At 29.0% G+C, this 24,194-nt stretch overlaps 1 protein-coding gene across 1 annotated transcript; it reads right to left on the bottom strand.

Moving 5' to 3' along the window:
* Nucleotides 1–260: 260 nt before the first annotated feature.
* Nucleotides 261–5,118, bottom strand: LOC108326155 (PHD finger protein ING1). Its single transcript, XM_017559469.2, has 7 exons — nt 5,017–5,118; nt 4,823–4,894; nt 2,809–2,996; nt 2,287–2,350; nt 2,027–2,132; nt 625–787; nt 261–539 (listed from the first exon to the last, which is right to left on the bottom strand). Exons 1-7 carry the CDS (start codon nt 5,042–5,044, stop codon nt 429–431), a joined length of 732 nt encoding a protein of 243 aa, XP_017414958.1. The 5' UTR covers nt 5,045–5,118; the 3' UTR covers nt 261–428.
* Between the last annotated feature and the right edge of the window lie 19,076 nt (nt 5,119–24,194).

The following is a 24,194-nucleotide window of genomic DNA, read 5'->3' as shown; positions in this document are numbered from 1 at the left end:
TATTTAGCACAAATATCCTAAACTGGAATAGATAGTCATAATAAGTACCTCGATAAATCAGTTTATATTATAAATACTCCATGGATACTCCATGGATACTCCATGGTCGTCTGAACGAAAAGTAGAACCGAGATTCTTCCCATCTGGTTGCGGTTTTCACTTTAATTGTCTCCTGATGATCATGATTTGGTCTATTCTCGTTTAGTTCATTAGTGCAGAATCCATGGCCTGGGGAAGAACAATAAAGGAACAGATAGTTCTGAAATGTGTGCAAACCAATTAATTCTTCATACAAGAACATATACATCATACAAAAGTCGTTGGAAATTAACTATTTCAAAATTTCCCGAATAATAAATAACACCCTTCTAGAGATATTCAGATATACACGTTCATTTTTTAAGATTATTCTTATTCTTCTTTCAGCCTCATTTGCCTCTACGCCGATTTTTGGTTGCTGCGCAATTTGAACAGTACCATTTTCCTTTTGGTTGCTCTTTCAGACCAACACAACCGAAATGGAACCACTCTATTTTGCACTGTAAATTTGAACAGATAAAGGAAATATGTAAGCAATGTAGGTAAAATGGACAAAAAATGTATACGGGGAAAACAAACACCTACGTTGGGGTTATCACATGCCACCATCGCTCCATAGCTAACTTGATTACAAATGCAGTATGTGGGTTCATTTGGATCAACAGGCAAATCTAAATCCATGCCAGTTGGCTTTGCTGTGGTTTGTGCTTCTGTTGCTGCCGCTGTGACCAATGTGGTTTGTCGTGTTCTGGAGAGTTAATTCAAAATATGTATCACCTTGTAACTTTTTTTGTAAGCTCTTCATAATGGGAAAACAGGAGAACAAAAAAGAGAAAGCTAAATATGAATACCACTTCCTCATTTCATAAGCTTATATATTAAATGTTTTAAGGATAATGCTGTTTTGAGAGTAAAATGAAACCTGCTGCTGTTAACGAAGTTAGTCAGTAGGAATTATAAAAATAAATTTGGCTTCCAAACTTTTTACTTCTAGGGTTTTGTAACAGAATAAGTAGTATTTGAGGATCTAGAACTTTCATATACTAAAAGTATTTAGGATCAACTGGTTTAACTACATATAGAGATGCTATGATTGATGATAGTAAGGTATCCGGACACCAATGTACAAGCATATAACAAGTATAGCATAATGTCAAATGTCTTGAAAGTTTTAAATGAAGAAAAAACATATAAACATGGGATGATAGCGGAAGAATATCATACATTTCTTCCAGCAAAATTGACATCTGCCTATTCATTAATTTATCTGAGTCAATGCTTTTAGGTATCACAAATTGAATTCAAGTAACAACATTCTATTCTTCACCAAGCGTAAAGTAGAGACTGGGTGCAGGTACAGGCTCTGTTGCTAATAATTAAGAAAAAAAGATGTTTAGTATCATGGCAGTAAGCATTTTCCTTGTCAAGAGTATGTTCAAAAAGGGAAGAAGGTTATTGTTTTCAATGTTGCCATTGGCAAGCCATTTGGGATCCTTTGAGGTGTTCTAAAAGGAAGAGCACTTACTTTAGGGGGAGAAAGATAATTCAAAGGTCTTGAATTGATGAAAACAAATTCAGTGCTGATCAGCAAGGAATATTTCCTTATTTTAGGCATTGAGGACAAGGTGGTTTACCGGGAGGCATTGATAGGACCAAATCTGATTCACGCACTTATAATATGTAATATGAAGTTATTTTTGCATTAATTTTGGATTAGGCAGGTTATTATGACGTGGGTCGGGTGACAATTATAAGTTATTTTATATTAATTTGGTTACAGACTTTAGAGGGAACTGAGGTATGATATTGTTAGCTGGAAACCCCGCATTTGTACTCAAGAAGTAATTCAGGAGTTCAGCACCTAACAGTACCATAAAGGCAGGATTCCTTATTTAGGAAATGCACGTGTGTGACAGTCAAAAAGCATAAAGGATAAGTTAAAAGCTATTACAAGATCGATTAAAATGATTTTAGAAGAGTTACATACTTTTTTCGCCCTCCTCTACCAGTCCCACTTTCATTGCCCCTTCCAGATTTTGTATTACCCGCTGGACCTGAAGCAGCCACTCCAGTTATTGCAGCATTTTCTCTTTCTGTCATTAATCATATAAAATTAGGTTTTATTCACAAATAGAATTAGTTTGTTATCAAATACCATACACTTCAACTCTATCACACAAAGAAGACTATTAACAACATTTACACTGCATATTATGAGCTGCACAGAAAAGTTAGGAAGTGCAGTACCACGCCGAAGCTCCTCATCAAACTTTTTAAGATACTGATCAAGTTGTTGTATGTGTGTATCTACCTGCAACAAAATGATGAATATGTAATCACTAAATTCATGAAACCAGTTTTCATTAACTTCACAGTAAATTTATCCCAATATATATTCCTGAACTGAATTTCTCTTACCAAACCATAATACTTGGACATATAACTCCTTACCCAACTCCCAAGAGGTTAAGCCAAATGAAGTGTGTAATAAAAGGAAAATAATATACACGAACCATGTTTGTATAACTGTTTCACAGACAATAAACACCTGAGTGTAACTAAAGTTATTGACAACCCAGAAAAGAAAAAAGAGACTAGTAAAGAAGCAAGATACAGATAGCAGGGTTGCCGAAATACAATTTTTTGATCCAGTTATATCACAGTAGGTATTAGCAAAACAACGCAATATCAAAGTTCAGGCAGATATATTCAAAGACAAGCATTATCGAAGGTCTTAAAAACGAACATAACAGGATAAATATGGACTACCAAATCATATGCCTGGACAGCCAAGGCAACTTTTTCATCAGCAACCCTGATACTATGCTTTTGCTCATCAAGCGCTTCATCAGAGAATCTAATAACTGAAGTATCAGGTGTAATGTTTCCCGACCTAACTCCCCTCCTAATATCTTCAATTTCATGTTCACAACGCTGTTCATTTTGCCTTTGAATATCTGTTTACACACATCACAATGCTTATGTTGAGTGGAAACCTTAAACAAGAGCGAAGATGTGATTTGATAAGAGTAGAAACAGACACACAACTACGTTTTTCTTCTTTTTCCTTAATACAGGAATGGGCATTGCAGATATTTATCACAAATATGAAAAATAGTACACTGTACCTTTAATTTAATATCTAATATCTAATCATATTTATGGGTAATCACTAGCAAGATAATGAACATATAACATATATTAAATCTAGAAAGTGAACTTTAGATTTAATGCAACCTCACAAATGAGTTTGTAAATTAAGGTTTGGATCCACTTATATACTATATTTTTTATTATGCCTTTAGTCAGTATACGGTCTCTAACATAGGATTATTTATTTGTTGGTGGTGTATTAGCAAATAACATAATAGGCCTAACAAATTGAATTTTACTTAACCCAACTTCACAACAACTGGCTTGCAAGATAAGATTTACACTACTCATACACTATGATTTGGTTGTTTCTTTAGTTGATGTGATATGAGATCTCCAATAACATTGATTGAACTTTAATGTCTTCAAAATTCAAAATACAAACTTATCATAATGTACTGAAATTACGATTGAAAGTTAAAAATTCTAGTCCAAGTAATGTTTAACATTATAATTGTAGCATTTGGCTCAGCATTATAGTACAACACTGTGATGGGTACAGAACCTCTTTTCTGTTCTACTCTTCTTACTTGTCCCCTCTTCTCATAAATTCTATGATCTCTCAGTTTCTCTCCTCTTTCCCTGTCTCTTCTCTATTCTGTTCTACTCTTCTTACTTGTCCCCTCTTCTCACCATGTTTTCCAAAGGCTCCCATAAGCTCAATCTTGCTCTTAGGTACTAGAGCCCCTATAGGATTCTGGAAAAAGTAGGTCCAGTTTCCTACAGTTACATCTTCCCAAAAACTCTCAAATAAACTCAACATTTCATCTCTCTTTATGAAAATGATGTCAAGACCCCTCTGGAAAAGGTATGTCCAGTTGCCTAGTTACAGCCATGCATGGTATATAATTCCTGAAAAGATCCCCAACAAACATGTGAGAAGGAAGAAAAATCTTATCATCACAATATTTGGTGCTCTAGTGTGGTTTCCTTGATGAGGAGGCTACATGTGTTCATCTATTCAAATTTCAGCAGCAATTCACAATGTTTGAAATGCACAACCTTTGAGGACAAGAATCTTCATTTTGGGGAGGGATATTGATATGTGAATATAAATAAGAAAATTATATTAGTTAATTATGTCTGATAACTGCTTACAAATAAGGTAGATATTTTGCGGTAGACATATGGTTTGATCTCTTTGTTTCTCCCTCTTTCCCAATATCCTCTCTATATTGTTATCTTTTCCCCACTTCTAGTTATGTCTTTCAGTTTCACTCTCTTTCCCTACTAAGTTCTATATTATTGTCACTCCATAATCACATCCTAATAGAAAAGTGCACCAAGTCCCACGCTACATAGAATGATATAACAGTCACTAACCTACATAACATTGCATAAAAATAGAGTTTTTACTTGTCATCATGGGATAAGAAAAAAAAATAGGCATATTATCTCTCTCATTCAATCACAATTATCGTGTATGACATGTTTATTGATTTTTACAACTACTTCACCATTTGTATTTGGCATGATTTGATTCCTTATTGTTTAACTGTGAATAGATTTTTTTGTTCACTGACAGCACATTGAAATTAAACTAAAGAAAAATAATACAGACTCTTAATAAACATGCTTTCATCATACTGGAGAAGTAAATAAATAAATGGAATTATAAAATTACAATTACCCTGTAAGCTCTTATCTAAGTCACGTAACAACGCATACTTCTTTTGAAGTATAACAGGCAGCGAATCCAAATCTGCAGAAGAAAACAAAGTAGTTTGTTAATGCGAAATTGAAAGCACAATCACATAATTAAACCCTAAAAATCCAAATATGCAAAAGGTATGAGAGAAATCGATAAATAGAGGAAGGAATTACTGGCTTGAAATTCCTCAAGGAACGACATTAGGGTTTGCGGCAGAGCGCTGAAAGGAAACTCAATTTTAGTTTAAGATGAAAAAATACAATACATTATAAAAGTGTACCAATTGAATTTTGCATATTTTGTGTCAAGACCTTTTAAAAATCTTCATTATTTTAATTTTAATGAATGGATTTATACATTCAATTAATGCAATTAATTAAAATTCATTCGAAATATTTGTTAAGTAATTATGGTAAGAATTAACCTTTTAATTATATAGAAATATACATACATATATATATATATATATATATATATATATATATATATATATTATTAGAATTATAAAAGTAGAAACATAAATAATTTTTATAATTTTATTATAGGAAACTTTTATTTATTTATAGATAACGTTTTTACCGTAAATAATTATTTCAACTTCTTAAATTAGAAAAACAGTTATTTTAATTTAAAATAAGTGATTAATTTTTTTTTTAAAATTAGTGAAACTAATAAAAAAAATTACTGTGTGCATGAAAAGAAAATTTATCAAATGTACATAACTAACCAAAGTAAGACCCAGGAAAATAAAGTATTATAAATAAAGTAGTATTAAGACTTTGGTGTTTTTGTTTAATAAGTAACTTTCTTGAGGGTATATCTTTGTTAGAACATAATTATTATTTTATTTTATTTATATTTTGGTTTAGGGGTTTTACACTTTATTAATTAGGTGTAGAAATTAAAATAGGAGAGTGTAGAAAGGAAAAACATGGATTTATACAAATTTAATAAAAAGATATTATGTAAATCTTTTAGAAGATTTACTTGTTATTTTAAAAAAGTAGTTGAAAAAAAATAGAAAATATAATTTTGATCAGTTTAGATATTAAAAGAGATATTATTATTATTATTAAATATTGTAGATACTTTAAATGATATATTGAGATATTATTATATACAATTAGATATTAGGGCTAAATAATAATAATAATATATATTATTGATAGACTCATTATAATAAATTAGAATAAAATGTATTATTATAAGTAAGAAAATATTACCAACAGAGTTGGGTGGATTTATAAATATTAAGATATAGAAAAATAGATGATTTTATGTTTAGAAACTCTAAAAACTCTAAAAGAAAGAGACAAAACAGAGGAAGAGAGGAGATTGGTGTTTTGGGAGAAGGAGAGAGAGAGCGACAAAAAACTCTTAGTGTAAAGGAAGATTGGTGGTGTTTTAGTGTTGTAGATAAAACTTTATGATTGGCCAAGGTATGACCAAACTCTTGGTTTACTTATGGTTGTATGTTATATGTGTTCTTAATTATCTTGATTGGTAATCCTTGTTTTGATACATGTGTATATGATTATAATTATCTGTGGCTATTGTAGGGTAAGAGTTTGTGTATGAATGAACATAGGGTTTATATAATATTTGTGATGAGTTTTCCCTATGAATGTATTGTGTATGTTTTTTTGGTTATTCCAACAAAGGGTTTGATGCTAAGGAAGAACAAAGTTATGATGCATGAGAGTTTCCATGCAAATATATGTTGTAAGTGTTGGTTATTGAGCTCCCTTCCTATGTGGAGAATAAGCCAAATAATGCTGACCATTATGTCTCACTTTGTTTTAGTGGAGATGAGTCAGATTAATAGGCCACATTAAAGTCATTTGAAGAGAGGGAAAAGTCGAGTGAGAGAGAAAGGAAGATAAGAAGTCATTCCCGCATAACATAAAACCTGCACTAGTGTTTTTGTCGTTGTCAAGTCGTTCACCGTTGGATCGGTTGATTTTTGGACAGTGGGTTCCAAACATATGGTTCTTCATTCTGACCTTTCAGATCGGAAATCTAAGGTCTAGTTTGGGAGAAAAAAGTCTCGCATCAGTAGTTATGTTTTGGAGAATTTTCATCTTTTTGTTTCTCTTTTGAAGAACTGCTGATGTAAGACTATTTTCTCCCAAACTAGACACCTACTAATGATCTGAATGGTTAGAATGAAGAAACATAAGTCTGGAAGCCACTGTCCAAAAATCAGCCCGATCCAACAGTGAACGACTTTACAACGACGAAAACACCAGTGTAGGTTTTATGTAATGCAGGAATGACTTTTTCTCTTCCTTTCTCTCACTTGACTTTTCCCTCTCTTCAAATAATTCTAATGTGTCCTACTAATCTGACCCATCTCCACTAAAACAAAGTGAGACATAATGGTCCATATTATTTGGCCTATTCTCCACATAGGAAGGGAGCCCAATAACCTAACACTTACAACATATATTTGAATGGAAACCCTCAAACGTCATAATTTTGTTCTCCCTTTACATCAAACAACAAAACATACATAATATATTCATAGGGAAAACTCATCATAAATATTACATAAACCCTATGTTCATAAATACACAAACTCTTACCTAACAATAACCACAAATAATTATATTCGTATACACATGTATTAAAACAAGGATTACCAATCAAGATAATTAAGAACACATACAACCAAAAACAAACAAAGGTACTCATACCTTGGCCAATCATAAGGCTTTATCTACAACCCTAAAATATCACCAATCTTCCTTTACACTAAGAGTTTCTCATCGCTTTCTCTCTTCTTCTCCCAAAACAACAATCTCCTATGTTCCTCCCGTTTTCTCTCTTTGATTTAGAGTTTCTAAACACAAAACCATCCCTTTCTCTATATCTTAATATTTATAAATCCACCCAACTCTATTTGTAATATTTTCTCACTTATAATAATACATTTTATTCTAATTTATTATAATGAGTCTATCAATAATATATATTATTGTTATTTAGCCATAATATCTAATTATATATAATAATATCTTAATATATCATTTAAAATATCTCCAATATCTAATAATAATAATATCTCTTTTAATATCTAAACCCACCAAAATTTAATCTCCTATTTTCTTTCAACTACTTTTTTAAAAATAACAATAAGTAAATCTTCTAAAAGATTTACATAATATATTTTTATTAAATTTCGAGATTATTTAATTTGTATGTTTTTCCTTTCTACACTCCCTTATTTTAATTTCTACACTTAATTAATAAAGTGTAAAAACCATTTTGTCATTAAGTCAAAATATAAATAAAATAACATAACAATTATGTTCTAATAAAGGTATACACTCAAGAACACTCATTATCAAACTAAAACACCAAAGTCTCTGAAAATTACTTTATTTATAAGACCCCATTTTTCCTGGTCTTACATATACACCTATAATGGACCCATATTTATATTTTTATTATACTTGGTAAAAACATATTGTATTCACATTTTTTATTACTTTAAAAAATATATAATTTTATTATTTCTATGAGTAATTAATTAAAAAATAGATAATATAATTTAATGCGTACATATATAATGTTATAAAAAATAGTATTTTAAAAAATATTTAATCATTATTTTTTGAAATAAAAATGTTTTATTTATCTTAAATTAAAAAATTTATTCAATTATTATTTTATAAAATGAAAATAAATTATTTTTATTCATTAAAGAATAAAATTATCCAATTAAAGGAATATGAAAATAAGTTACCAAATGATTATATATATATATATATATATATATATAAATAATATAATATAATATATATATATATATATATGTTAAAATAATATAATTTTATAATTTTATTATTTATATTACAAAGATCTACAAATTTACATTTTAAAAGTGATAGCGATTTAAAAATAGTGAGACTCGATTATTTTAGTATTAATTAGTTTTAATATAAATAGTTTCGTTATAAATGAGTTTCATTATTTTAAAACACATCATCAGTTTGCATGTGTCTTTTGAGTCACCAATTTAAGTCTTTGCTTATTAGTGGTTCTAATGATGTACCTTAGTCAGGTTTTTGTTGTTCGTAGGAGTCGATAGAACTTCGTGAGCTTTAGGAGCTGTTTTATGATTCCTAGAGATTTTTGGTTATTTGTCAGGTAAAAAGAGCTAGTTTCTTAATTAATAAACAAGTTTTGATTGATGATCACATGATTGTGTGAGAGTTAATTTGCAGAATTGAGTTGAGTGGTGAATTTTGACCTGTTGTGTTGAGATTGTGTAGTAGAGTCATCTTTAGCGATGGGGTGTTTGAATTCTTGCTATGATTTATGTTTGAGATTGTAATTGAGGTCAATTGTATTGTTGAATTGCATATGATATGATTATTGGTTGTTTTGCTATATATGGTTAGTGTTAGGCTGAATTGAAGAGGCTTGTGAGAAATAAATCTGCAAAATTCATGTTCTGTAAAATTATGCAGACTCGCTGGATTAATATATTCTTAGAAAACGTGCAGTGGAATATTTAAGCGTAGGATAAACCAAGAGGGGGCGGGGTGAATTGTTTTAAGTTAAAAATCACTTTACTTTGAACAATTTTTTTCTTTTAAAAATTTCTTCAATAAAACTAAAAACTCGCGTTGTTCAAAAGTAAATAATTAATGTAGATAAGGGAGAAGAAGAATTACACAAGTAATTTTATACTGGTTCGAATAAAAGGATTCTACGTCCAATTGTTAATCTCTCTAAAAGAGGGATTCACTTTTTCACTAAATGTAAAACACTTTACAAAAGGATAATAAGAATAAGATTAGAAAACACCTCCCTTAACAGACAAGAGATGAACAACACCTTCTTTTGACTCATAAAAGAATGAACAACTTGATTCTGGTTAGTAGAAAAGCACCACCAACTTGGACACACTAAGTAACAACTTCTCATTCTTTAAGCACCGAAACAATCAAGCTAACTTAAACACATAAAGTATTTCAGACTAATCATTATGCTAAGTAACCTCTAAAGAACTTTGAAACACAATATTTATAATCCAAGGTTCGAGCTAGGTCAGAAGCTAAACAGATAGCTCCCAACTACTAGAGATAATTGATTATCCCAAGTGATAATCGATTATCTGCGAATCTTGATAATTCATGCTTTTGGGGATAATCGATTATCCTAAGTGATAATAAATTATTGCCGAATCAAGGTGTTTTCTTAATTTTCTTGTGATAATCGATTATTGTCGTAAATCTTCTAAACTAAAAAGTAGATACAAGACTTCTTTAAGTTACATTTGAAAATCTAAAGCTATTAATATAAAATCTTCAATAAAAAGTTTTAACATAAATTCTTCCAGTCATGTAAATTTTTGTTCAAGTCTTTGAGTGCATTATCATCAAAATCTTTCAAAGCTTCAATCCATCTTATTGGTAACATTAGTATATTCTAATTGGGTGAGATTAGTATCAGGAAGCCACTGAGTTGTCATTGGGCGAGATATTCTCGTTGAGTAAAACCAAAGTCAGGGGATTCATTACTCGACTTTCGTTGAGTGATAATATGGTTGCTGGGCGAGCTAAAAGTCCGGGTTGCAGACCTAGTGGTCGTTGGACGAGAATATTCTTGCTAAGCGCCACGAAAGTCATAGAACTCTCTAACTCGACAGTGGTTGAACGAGCCATCTAATCGCTAGGCGGGTATACTTTTAAGTACTAATCGCTAAGCGAATAGAGTAGTCTTTCTGGACGAGATTAACAAGGTCTAACACTAATTTTCGTATGTGTTTTATGTAGTTATGTTGTGTTAAAGGTTGATTTATGAATGAGAATATGATGACTAGTGTGAGACCCATGAAAAAAAAAATATTTATAGTAGTAAATTTTAGTATTTTATTAGTAATAATAATTTTAATGGATAGAAAAATGTAAATTTTGGATATAAAATTATGGTAATTTTAGAAGGAGAGGTTCAAATTTTTGGTAACTTATTTAGTATTTTTTTTAAAATTGAATAGTAAAAAGTGAATAGTAAATAGTAAAAAGTGAATAGTGAATAGTAAAAATAAATTCTTAGCATGAAAGAAATTAAGATTCCTTAGCATGGAAGAAATTAGGATTCCTTAGCATGGATAGAATTAGGATCAGATTTAACCAAATTAATGATTAAAATATTACTTTTAAATAATATTAAAATAATAAATAATATTAAAAAAATTAATGAATAGTAAATTTTTTTTACCTATAAATAGCCATTGGAGGGAAGGGTATTCTATACCAAGAGAAGAGGAATCAAGTGAGAGCTTGAGAAATAGAGAAGAAAGAATTAGGAAGAAATTTTTAGTTGTAGAAAGAGTAGAGGTTCTGAAGAGTTTTTGGGGAATAACTTCTATTAGGAAAATAATTATGGAGAAGAGGTAAGGGGAGCTAACATTTCTATGCTTTTATACTATGATTTAGTATTTCTATGCTTTTATATTATGATTTAGTATTATTTTATTACTATTCATGTCTTGAAATTCTGTGTGAATAGTGTTAATGTTTACTGTATATCTAGCTCACCCTTGCATTGTTTGTTGTGTGCTGTTTGGGTATGTTTCTTTGGCGATGATCATCCACTTGGATGGGAGCAGATGTTGTCGAGGAGATTCCCTTGGAGCAACCAGAACTAGAGGATACTGATGTTGCGGTGTAGTCTACTTAGGAATTTCCTATTTGAACGCTTGTTGTGTTCAATAATTTTAAACTATTTAAGTTTAAAATTCCGTCTCTTATTTGGATGATTGTAATTTCGCACTTAATTACACGTCATAATCTGACTGTTCTCTTTATTTGGATGTTGACGTCCTTATTATATAAGTTGTTATATAATTGGGATGTTACAACTAGTTTGTGATGTCTATTTGAGAGTGGTTGGAACCAATCTAAGGAGGAATTGATGGTGATGTTGTTTAGTGTGTGCTTTAACATATGAGAGTTCTGAAAATAGGTATCTTGATATACTACAAACCATTTAACTCATATAAAGATGAATGTGGTGAGAGAAAGAATGACATGAGGTCTTTAATATGGACTTTTGATCTCAGGTGTGAAAGATTAACCTCGTGAATAGTAAGGTGATAACTCTTGTGTTTATGACTCTGCAAAGTATAAATACTACTACGGGTGCACACCTATATTAAATACATATGTCAAAACATGAACCCAGATAATTGAGTCTAGAGTCAAATGATTATATATTTATATGAGTTATAGAATCTTATAAATGTTGAACTAATATGTGATGTGTTAAATTGTTTATGAAGTTTTCATTTGAACACTAGCTTATCCTACTATCTCTTTTGTTGTCTTTGATGTGTTATTTGTTTCTTTTGTGATGATTACCTTATTGGTGTGAGCATTTGATGGATAGGTGTTGAATCATCTCTGGTGAAGGACACTCATGATGCATAACGTCTTTTTGGTTGTCTAATGATTACATTTAACTCTTTTAAATATATTTATTATTATAGTTATTTTCTTTTAGATAAGTGTATTAATACTAGATCAGTTGAGAGAAATCTGTTTTATTTTATTAATTCTATAATGTCTTATTTTTTTTTGTGAGTAGTAAACTACTAAAATTAGTATGTTACATATATACTTTTTACTATTTTGATAAATAATTAATTAAAAACATGAAAATAATCTAATTTAAAAAAATATATGTAATTTTATAAAAATTGTATTAAAAATTATATAGAAGTTATTTAAAAAAATTGATTAATTAGTAAATATGATCTAAGTATGATTTAGTCAATGCTATAATTTCCTTTTATGAGGATATAAATGATAATGATTCGTGATTTAATAAAGACAATAATGTTTTTGGTGATCCTAAGTAAATAATTTTATTAAAAATAGATAACAAGAATAGAAAATACTATAATATAATTTTGATTCAAATATGGTTATGGTTATTGCTAAATTATTATATTTCTCTATATTTTTTAAATATTCACCGTAGTATTTTTTTTTTTAGTTTAGACAGTATTTTGAATACTAGTTTTTTTATCATAAAAAGATAACAAAATGTTATGGACAAAAAAATATTTGTCAGGAATTGAATATAAAATTATATAATTTAGATGATTTATATGAGATCAAAATATACTAAATACTACACTTTTTAAAAAAAATTTCTTAAAATTAAATTAATTTTTATATATGTTTTAGTGAAAAATAAATTTGATACAATGTTTATGTTTTCTATTTTTTATTAAAAGTGAAAGAGTGAGTATCTTTTATAATTGATTTTCTATTTAGGTAGTAGATTTTGACATGATGATTAGTATTTGGTAGCTTCCAATAAACCTTCTCTATTCTTATACATGTATAAAAGTTAGTGGGTCAAAGTTATGTTTAATTTACTTTTATAATTATATTTTGAGTAAATTATTTATTTTTATTATATATATATATAATATATATATATATAATATATATATATATATATATATTATAATATATATATATATAATATATATATATATATATATATGTATATATCAAATTTGTCTCATATTTCAATTAATTGTTTTGAAAAATAATAATAATAATATAGTACACACATGTATCATTTTTGTTAGTCTAACATATTATCTATTAAATTGTTATAAAAAAAATTATTATCATTAATTTAACGAGAAAAATTATATTAACTCGATTTAACAAAGGAAAAGCATGATGGAATTGAATAATAATAATAATAATAATAATAAATAATAATAATAATAATAATAATAAATTATTTAAATTTATTTAGAAAGTGTTATATATAACTAACTATCTTTCATTAAAATATTAAGATTTATATTGATTTTTTTATTATAGTCAAATACGAGTTAAAGTTATAATTTAAGTAAAGAAAAATAAAAAGAATTAAAGTTATAATTTAAGTAAAAATAGATAAAAATTAATGATTTCATCTTCACCTTCTTCGTTTATTTTAATTAATCAAAACACTTGTTCTCTATCAGAAACATATATTTTCAAATTAATTCTTATCAACCTTCACCAAACATACTCTGCGTGCATGGTTTCACAAATAAACCCCTCAGTTACAAGTTTTCTGACTCATACCTAACCTCAACATATATTCAAATTCTTTACAAATAAGTTAATTGTAATTGAAGGATTAGGGCAAAGTATACAGCAAGGAAACTTATAAGTTTTTATGCGAATAAAATTAATACAATCTTAATTTTTCGTATTCAGGTTTCTATGATTATTATTTTGATTATCTTTTTCGTTTTCAATAAGTAGAACAACTCAGGTATGTTTCATGTCATTGCAAACTAAATTCACGCTTACGAAAAAGTATAAAATAATTAACGATTAGGAATCATTTGTAGAGAGTTTTTCATATCTGTCTGATCAGAATTAAAAGCATGATAAATTCACTTTTATTCTATTTTTAGAGACATTTTAAGGTTTTGAGGTATATCTATCTAGAATGATTATGCATCAAAGTGAATCTCTGTTGAATTTTTATTATAATGATATGCTTAGTTTTTTATTTGATGTATGTATAGGTAGTTATAGGATATGTGTGATTTAAAGCTTTAGAAGCATTTATAGAGAAAGTTTCTACAATAAAAAAGGAAAACTAGTTTTAAATTAAATTATACTCACGATTGATGATATGTGATGAATTGTGTGTGAAATCTGTTTTAGAATGATAAATTACGTGTAAGAAGTGCCTTCCTGAATTGATTGATTGGTTTGTGGTTTTGAGTTGTGTCTTGATGGTATATGTTAGTTGGTTGTGTGACCTAATTGAATTTGTTTGAGACACTTTGATAAGTAAAATTATTCATCTTTCAAGTGGAAATGATTGGAACGCTTTGACAAATTGGTCAATAATACATTGTTAGTAGAACTATCCTACATAATTATGCAAACTTGTTGGACGATCATATGGTTCGATGCTCGTACAGCGAGAATGCACAATTTGGTAGTCATAGAGCTCTAGCATTTTGATTTGCTAGTCAAGTTATTCTTTGCTAGGTGAGCTTAACAAAAGTAGTCCTATTGGGTATACTCGCTAAGCGAGTCAAAGCCTGATTGGGTGAGTTTGAAATTGCTGAAAACCTAAGAGAAAGATGTGCACTTGCCTCGTTGAGCGAGAGAGTCTCATTGGATGAACATTTAAGTAATTTAGTCCTAATGTTCTCTCGTTGGGCAAGCATGTATGTCACTAAACGAGAAGGTTTTAAGCAAAGTTAGAGAGCATTAGAGTAGCCTTCTCGTTGGGCGAGCAATGTGGTCATTGGGCGAGTCCCCTTCCAGGAGACACTGGTTAAGCAAGACATGCCTTCACTAAGCTAGAATTTACTAATATGGAATTATATAATAGTTTAAATATGATAGTTTTTGTTATGATTGATATGAATGGAATGAAATGAGAAAGTAGTGATTCCTAGGGTGAGAATACTACCATGGTTGTATCATGTAGTGTATTGATAACATGGACTGAAATGAAACCATCCCGAATCTACTAGTAATTAGATTCACATAGATAAAAATAACTAGTTATGAGAGTCGAGGGAGGTTCATATCTAGAGTGTCGATTGTTGTCGAACTCGTGAGGTATACAATTTATTGCCATGCTTTATGGATTGGGGAGGAGCTTGTACATGTTATATAGCTATAATTCTTAGAGGCATGAGAGTTTGAGCAATGGAAGATGCATGGTCTCATGGTGCTAATCAATACATCAGTTCTCTAGAAGTTGTTACTCTTTATATATGAATGGACTATGAGGGCCTTTATGTTTGGATGCATATTGTATAATTTGTGAAAACTACGTAGTTATTTTCTGTATTGCTAGTATATTCTCTTTTTATTTAAAATTTATAAGTTTTAAATTAACTCCAACTTATCTTTTGTGTCTTTTTGTAATGTTGTTATCAACCTACTATGATCGTGTACTTGAGGAGAGAATAACGTTGGTTCTAGAGATTAACAACTTTGAAACTGATGATGAAGATTGTATATATAAATAGTTTAGTACAAATATAGATAATAGTGTGATGTACTCCTTTATTTTCTTTTGAGATACTACTTGATACCTCTACTTAGACTTTACATTATGTCATAAACTATATATTATATGTGCACTTTCGTATAATAATTTAATTACCTCTTAATAGTGTTTTTATATCCTATAATTGACTCATTGCATCAACTAAACTATAACTGAATTTTTATTTAATAAAATCGTTATCTAAGTAAGATATAATGGATTTCGTTAAAAATATTACCAGCACACTTTTTTAATATATTGTTTTTGTTATATGAAAAAAAATTAAAAAATTAATGAATCTCGTATTTGTAGTGAAGAATTTCACTTAATTTTTTTTTTAGATTTTACTTAATAATATGTTAGCCATATATGTTGGATAGTGTAACATTATATAGAGAAAAAATGTGTTTTGTGATATCAAGAAGTTAACAAAACAGAAAGTTTGGGATAAACAATTTCAAAGTATTTATTTTAAGAGATTTTATTTCATAAATTACAAGTTGTTTGACTAGTTTCTTTAGTTTGAGTTTAGACTTTGGGTTTCGAAAATATAAGAAGTATATTATATTGCAACATTTGCTATTGATTTTATTCATATATTTTAAGTAAATAAAAAATATAATAAAATAGAAAGATCGATAATATTTTAATTATATTTTTAACATTTTAATTTTTTGTGTAAAAAATATTTTATATAAATTGAAAGATTTTTTTTAAAATAATTTAAATAAAAGATATTTAATGTTTTTCTTGTCTTAATATCTATTTATTCGAAATTTAAATTTGTATTCATATTTTAATGTTTATTTTTTTTTGTCTATAATTATTTTTTATTACTGATTGAAGGTTACATGTTTATTCAACTTATTAATTTTAATTATAAATTTAATGGATGTTTTTATCGAGATCTAGAGCGTGAACTTTCCTACTTATGATAAGATCTGAGTGGATTGATGGATTCATAGTGTAGGCCTTTATACAGGTAACAAGATCTAAGTGGAATAAAAAATTCTGACATATGTTCCTCAAGGCTAGAGCACAAGGAAAGATTCATTTGCAAAAGATTTTCTCACACTTAAATCACACTTAAATCAGTATGAGAGTTTGAATCTTTTGAATAAAAGAGTGAATATAAGAGAATGTGTATTTCATGTACAATGTGTATTTATAGGGTTTTAACTCGTGATAAAAATAAATAATATCAATAAAATAACAACTTACCACATATATGATAACTAGTAAAATCATCACAACAATGTGATATTTTACCTAATATATTAAATATTTTGTAAATATATGATATTAAGAAATATTATGATGTAATTAAACTAGGTGACATATACTCTTAATATATGAATATTTACACCAATAAATATATCTTAGAATATTCTCTTAACACTTTAAATAAGTAAAGCTTAATGGGCATGGTTGGACCATATTACTTAGCGTATTTGTTGGACCATATATGTATATTGGTAATTTGATTCATATATTTAAGCCTTTGATTCGTTCTTATATTTTTTTAACTCAATTGAATCCTTATTTTTTTTAAAAGAACTTAATTACAGTCTCTACTTTCATAACAAAAAAAGACTCAATATGGTATCTTGTATTAAATTGATGTTAAAGTCATTTAGATGTGTCACGTGTCAAAATTTGAGTTCGTTACGTGTCAAAATTTGGATTATCTTCTACTTGAAAGTGTCATATGTCAAAATCAAAGGGATTCTAAGATAGAAGATGACTCAAGTTTTAACATGTGACAGACATAAATTTTGTCATGGGACACTTCTAAATGGTATTATCATTAATTTAACGAAAGCTGTCACATTTAGTCTTTTTACAAAAATAAAGACTCAGCAAAATCAAATACAATAACCAAAACAAATCAAATGACTAAATATACCACAAAATTACTAATGAAACCTGAATTTTATTTATTTATTTATTATCAATTTCATCTTCTTGCCATATTAAATTTTATGGTAGTGATATTTAACCTCTGATAAATGTTACAAGGTGCTTTTTCATCTACTTTTCCTACCATCTTATTTTATTTTGATATTTCTTTTATATATTCCTCATTTGTAAATAATTATTCTTTCATCAAATCTAATGTAAATCGTTTATCTTTCTTATGAATTTTGAATAGTTATAGGTTTGTATATTTAATCATACATTTTTTTCTTCAAAATATACCCGATAATCTTTCTCTAACAATTGAGAAACACTTAACAAATATGAAAAACATACACAACATAAAAAATTAATTTTACAATTAAATGAGTTTTAATTACAATTGTTCTTATACCTTCTAGAACAAGTTGTTCTCCATTCTTATTTCTTACTTTAGAATTATTGAATTCATTGAACTCTTTTGAAAAGTTTTTAATTATGAGTAATGTGGTTTGTACAGATCTTTTGAAGATTTGATGTTATAAGAAACAAATTCTCTTTTGATTCGTCCTTTACAATTTTGATAGATTTTTTTTTGAGATGTTGAGATTTGCATATCTTTATACTTTTTCTAACTGACCATATTTTTAGTATTTTCCATCTTATCTCTACCAACACTCAGTGATTTTTTTTTCCTGCAATAGAGACCAAATGGAAAAACACGTGTGCTTGTAGTTTAGTTTTTGTTATATTTACTCCTTTTACAAATTTTAACTTCAAAATCAGCTTTAATAGTACAAAGTAAAATAACTTTAAGAGCCCAATCTTCTCTCATTAATCTCTCTTGCTTTTTTTCTTGCAGGACATGTATTAATTTTGTTAAATTAATTGTAAGCAAATCTTTTGTGTTTTTTTTAATGAAGTAATATAGGCTTTGTATCTCTGCAACATTGTTATAAAAAAAAATTTAATTATTTTGGAAAAAGAAAACTTTTTACTTAATAATTTTATCTTGTTATTAATATCTAACAATTTGTTTGAGTAAACCCTTTATCCTCTACAACTCAAACTTTCCAAATTCTTTCATCCTTTACAACTAAAATGATCAAATTTAACATTTCTTGTCTCGATTTTTCATGTTTTCTTCATATTTTGCTTTCAAAATTTTGACTTTTTGTGATCATATGATGATGATCATTTCTAAAACATTAACCGATGAATATGACTTTGTCTTTACATTCATTATTTTTTTTTATTTGAAACATAATGGGATTTTTAAACAAAATAATGTAATTCTCTTCCACAACTTTCCATAAATCTAGGTCATTTAAATAAGTTTACATTCTTTACAATAAATATATCATAAAGTTTACATTCTTTACCATAAATATATCATAACTTTCAACGTCTCGAGGTGGATTAGAGGTGAGAAATCCTCCTCCTTGTATTTTACAAGTCATATAATTTCAATTACTTTAATACCACTGTTTGAAATTTTAAATTTTGAAAACATATTATAAAAATATAAGAGATATCTATAATTATATATAAAGATATACATATCTTTGTGTCTTATTTTGTTTTTCAAATTTAACCATCTTAATTACTATTTTTTAAGTTTAAATAATGATGAATTAAATATATTTTTCGTCTCCTGTAATTTTTATTCTTCCATATTAATTAATTTTTTTTATGTAATTAACGGTGTGCAGGTCCATTCTAATTTTGTTTATGACTTTAATTAACATTAAAAAAAACATTAAAATAAACTGGAATCCTTTTCATCTTCCTTTTAAGGGTTCATCTTTTGCAGAGATTCTTTTCTTCTTCGTCTTCAACCATGGCGAACACCAGTTCATCTCCAACTATTGGACTCACTTTCTTCTAACCATGATTTCATCTCCTTTTGATCTCATTTTTCCTATAGTCTATTTTCAACTCATTTTGATCTCATTTTTCCTATAGTCTATTTTCAACTCAAATCGCAGTATTGTCTCTTACTTTTTCTTTCCTTCCTCCCTTCCCTAAACGTATTCCCTCAAAAATTGGGGTGGAGGGCATTCCACATTTCTTCTCCCCTTCTCCAATTCTAATTATTAATTAACAAAACCTCTTACCGAGAACACAAACAATCTCCACTGTACTTTCATCATCGTCGAAAACAGGAAGAACGTGAGCAACATGGTTAGAGAAATTCTTGAGCTCTTCGATGACGTCGTTGAAGGCTGTGCCTCTAAAGAAGACTAGCAAAACCCTAGAGTAAGGGAATCACTTGTGCGAGGGAGATCGACAACTGTTATTGTTCTGAAGAGTAACGGAAAGGGGAATTAAAGGAAAGAAAGGTGGGGTTTCAAAGGAGTAAAGGAGAAGAAGAATCAAGGTTGAGGAACTAGTTCTAGGGTTAAAAAAATATTCGAATGGAATGCGAAACGTGTGAAGCTGCGAAAACTGGTGGAAAGGGTAAAGCAATGAGGAAGAGCAAAGTGTCCAGGTTTGGGGAGTTATTTTATCTTGATGGGTTAATTGATTGGATAATAGTCTCTTATGTGTCCTTTGTTCTAACTGTGAACAAATTGATGGTTTTATAAATGAGTTTTTATAAAATTAAAATAGTGAGTACTTCGATAATTGTATTGAAGTTAGGAAAGAGATGAGAATGATATGATACATGTTCCTGTATTGGATTTATACATTTAAAACTGGAAATTTTTGTTCACAATGAGGTATTATAGAAGATTATAATTGGTGTATGTTTGACTAGTATTGATGGTTTGGTCTGGAATGTTTTGGTATGATAGTTTTCTGATGCATAGTAATGGGAAATGTTGGAACAAGGTTTTGGGTGGTAATTTGAAATTGGTCTGGAACGTTAACGGGTCATGGCTGATTGAAGATGGAGAAGAAAATAATATCTCTAGAAGATAAACCTATGGACGAAGAATAAAATGGATTCTAGTTTTGATCCTATAATTTAATGATTTTTCTTTTAATTTTAATTATAGTCATAAACAAAATTAGAATTGATAGTATACCGATAGTTATGTCAGAAAAAAATTAACTTCATTGGTCATGGAAGACCAAAAATTAGAGTTTCATTAAAGAGAATGATGAGAAACAAACTTTGAAAGATGGACTAAATCCAAAAATATTTAATAATTGAGAGATTAAAAACATATTTAACCCAAAATAATTTATAATAGAAAACCATTTTTTCACTTTTATCATTTTAGTAACTACTTTTTTAATTCAAATAATTACTCAGAATTATTTATTCTTTGATCAATCACTTTTTCAAATTTAAATAATTACTCTAATAAAAAATTTATTTACACTATTATTTATAACATTTTTCATCTCAATATCGGTAACAATATATAAAGAGGATACATCTCTCTTCACTTCTCTTTTGTTTTTCCAATTTTACTCCCTTAATTACTGTTTTCTAAATTTAAATAATAATTTATAATAAAAAACTATTTTTCAATTTTATTGTTTTAGTAACTACTTTTTTGAATTCAAATAAATAATCATTATAAAATAATTACTTACTCTTTTATCAACCATTTTTTTAAATTTAAATAGTTACTCATAATAAAAAAAATTAGTTATCCAATATTATTTATAATATTTTTATTTCAATAACTAAAATTTATTTTATATATAACTATATACACCTTTTGTTTTTGTTTTTAATTTTATCATTTTAATTATTACTTTTAAAATTTAAATAATCGGTAGATATTTAACATTTTGCCTAGGCTAGTACTATGATGTAGTTTATGATTTATATACAAGAAAAAAGTAATATAATATTATGTTTTCCACTCTAGGATAGTAACGAGTCGAGTTGGCCTATCCGCCACCCGATCCATAAAACAATTTGACCTGCAATTCGCCTGTTACCCACACGGGTACTCTCTTAGAAAATATTCGCAGGTATTTTAAAATCCACAGGTATCCACGGATACCCGCAAAAAATTAAAAAAATATATTTTATATATTTTTGAAATAAAATTTAAATAAAATTACAAAAAATATATATAGTTTAGGTTTAATACCCAATTTTGTCTCCAGTTTGGTTGGTAAATCTCAATTTAGTCCATCGTTACAAAAGTGTTTGAAATGGGTTCTTACTTTTAAACTTTTGAGTCAAATTAGTCCCTTCTGTTAAATATAATCAAACGGAGTTAAGAGATTGATTATCTGGCAGAATGCAGTAATAACATGTCATTTTTATATTATTTTTATATTGTATGCGGTGACATGTTAAGTTGTCAAAGGTTGAGCTGGATATTGTCATTTTTAAATTGTCAAAAATTATATTTTCTGTTACTCACCCTTTCAAATACGACATCGTTCGCCCCGCTTTCATCACACTGCAGCCACCACCCACTACCGTTTTGCCTCTGCCTCCGTTCGCCACCGCTTACATGACGTTCACTGAATTTGTCCCGGGAAGATGGGGCAGCCAAATTTTGTCTTTGATTCACTTCCCAATTTGGGAACCTCTCTTTCAGCTTCCCCTTCCAAATCCAAACCTAGAAAAATTCTGAACCTTCTCTTTCAACTTTCCCTTCCAACTTTCCATTTCAACTTTCAACCTAGACATGTGTTGATTCCACCTATGCTCAATGGGCCACACATGTCCCGCAAACACCAGCAGAAATGGCGATAGAGAACCCAGTTCTTTGATCGGTCGCTCTTCTCGATCTCCATCCAACTCTCTATCCTTCTACTGTAACCGAGTTTCCGTTACCACACCAGATCTATCACCATCACACTCGTGTTTCGCAATGTCGTCTACAACAACTAGATCTGAATTTAGATATATAACCCCCCACGTAGCTCTCGAGAATCAAGGTATTCTCGGGAATGGAGGTTCGATTAGAGGCACATTTGTCGGCAATGCAGAATAGGGCGGCGCGGCAAAAGGAGAGTGGTGACGTCTGGAGCGGGAGGCGGAGGACGACGTCAAGGTGGGAGGAGCCACAACATCTCCTTGGGTGTGAAGGGAAACGATAGAAGTTAGGGTTGGGTTTATGTGAGGCAGAGTGGGGATGGGAATGAGAATCAATGCCTTTCTCAATTGGAGAGTGGATGATGTCGTGGGGTTGAAGCGAGCGAGGAGAGAGAAAACGATGGAGAGGAATCCATGCTAAGGTGCGCACTGTTTCCTCTTCCTCCCTTCCTATGCTTATGCTTCCTCTCTCCAATGATTCTCCATGAAATGTGTGTGCTATTGATGATCGTGGATGGTTCAAGAAGAGAGGTGAAGAGTTTTGTGTGTGGAATTGGGCAGTCTGCAGCTTTGATTGGTGGCTATGGAGGTGCTCTATGAGTTTGGGGTTTGGGTGGTGATGAAGTATTTGTTTGTGGAGTGATGAATGAGTGCTGGAATTTGTGGAGGTGGGGGAGACATATGTGATTAGCAGAAAAGAAAAGGCCCTAAATCGATTTTTCTCTCATTTCAAATACTTAATCTTTAATATCCAGTTTAACTTCTAACACGTCGCTGTGCATATAATATAAGAATAACACGTTATCATTGCATTCTGCCACATCATCATCCCATTAACTCCGTTTGGTTATATATAACGGAAAGGACTAATTTGACTCAAAAATTTAAAAGTAAGAACCCATTTCAAACACTTTTGTAACGAGGGACTAAACTGAGATTTGCCAACCAAACTGGAGACAAAATTGGGTATTAAACCTATAGTTTAATATAAAGTAAATTAAATATAAATTAAAATTTAATTTTAATTAAATTTAACCTAATAAAATATAAATTAATTTTTTTTAATTAAATTTAATTTGAAAAATAAAAATTAATATTTTTTATTATTTTTTGCGGGTAGCGGATACCTGCGGGATGAATAGTTTAATAGTCGCATCTAACCCGTTTAGAAGCAGGTATTAAAATACCCGCTACTTATTACTCACGGGTAATAAATATCAGCAGATAGTAACTATCCGCTGTAGATTTTATTCGCGGATACCCATACCTGTGAATTTTTTTGTCATCCCTAATAATAATTAGATATACTTTTTATTTTCATGTAAAAATAATTTTAAAAGTAAAATATTTCCTATACACTATAATCTAAACAAAAGATATTAAGAAAATATTTTGTTACTTATTTCATTTTTCTTTCATCCCTATCATTTTTATTTTAGGGAAACCTTACCAATAAGTAGAGAAAGATGGAAATGGATCTTTTCATTTTATATGTTGGAATGTTTATTATGCGTTCCTACAAGTACTTTTATTTTCTCTAATTAGCCAAGTTTATGAAATAATGCATCATTATTCATCACTTAAAATTTTATCACTTTTCTTTTACACTTTTAATATAATTTTCATTTATAACTTAATTAAGATTTTAATACCTTATAAATT

The sequence above is a fragment of the Vigna angularis genome, chromosome 3 (assembly GCF_016808095.1).
Source record: "Vigna angularis cultivar LongXiaoDou No.4 chromosome 3, ASM1680809v1, whole genome shotgun sequence".
NCBI lineage: Eukaryota > Viridiplantae > Streptophyta > Magnoliopsida > Fabales > Fabaceae > Vigna > Vigna angularis.
Note: the sequence above shows the minus strand (reverse complement) of the source record. Positions and strands in the feature narration are given on the sequence as shown.

Bases quoted from the DNA above. Each gene is read 5' to 3' on its own strand.
- LOC108326155 (XM_017559469.2), bottom strand. From the start codon at position 5,044: ATGTCGTTCCTTGAGGAATTTCAAGCCA. The intron at 2,997-4,822 runs GTAATTGTAATT...GTGTGTAAACAG, and splicing joins CTTAGATAAGAGCTTACAGG to ATATTCAAAGGCAAAATGAA. The intron at 788-2,026 runs GTATGTAACTCT...TTAACTCTCCAG, and splicing joins GGTAGAGGAGGGCGAAAAAA to AACACGACAAACCACATTGG.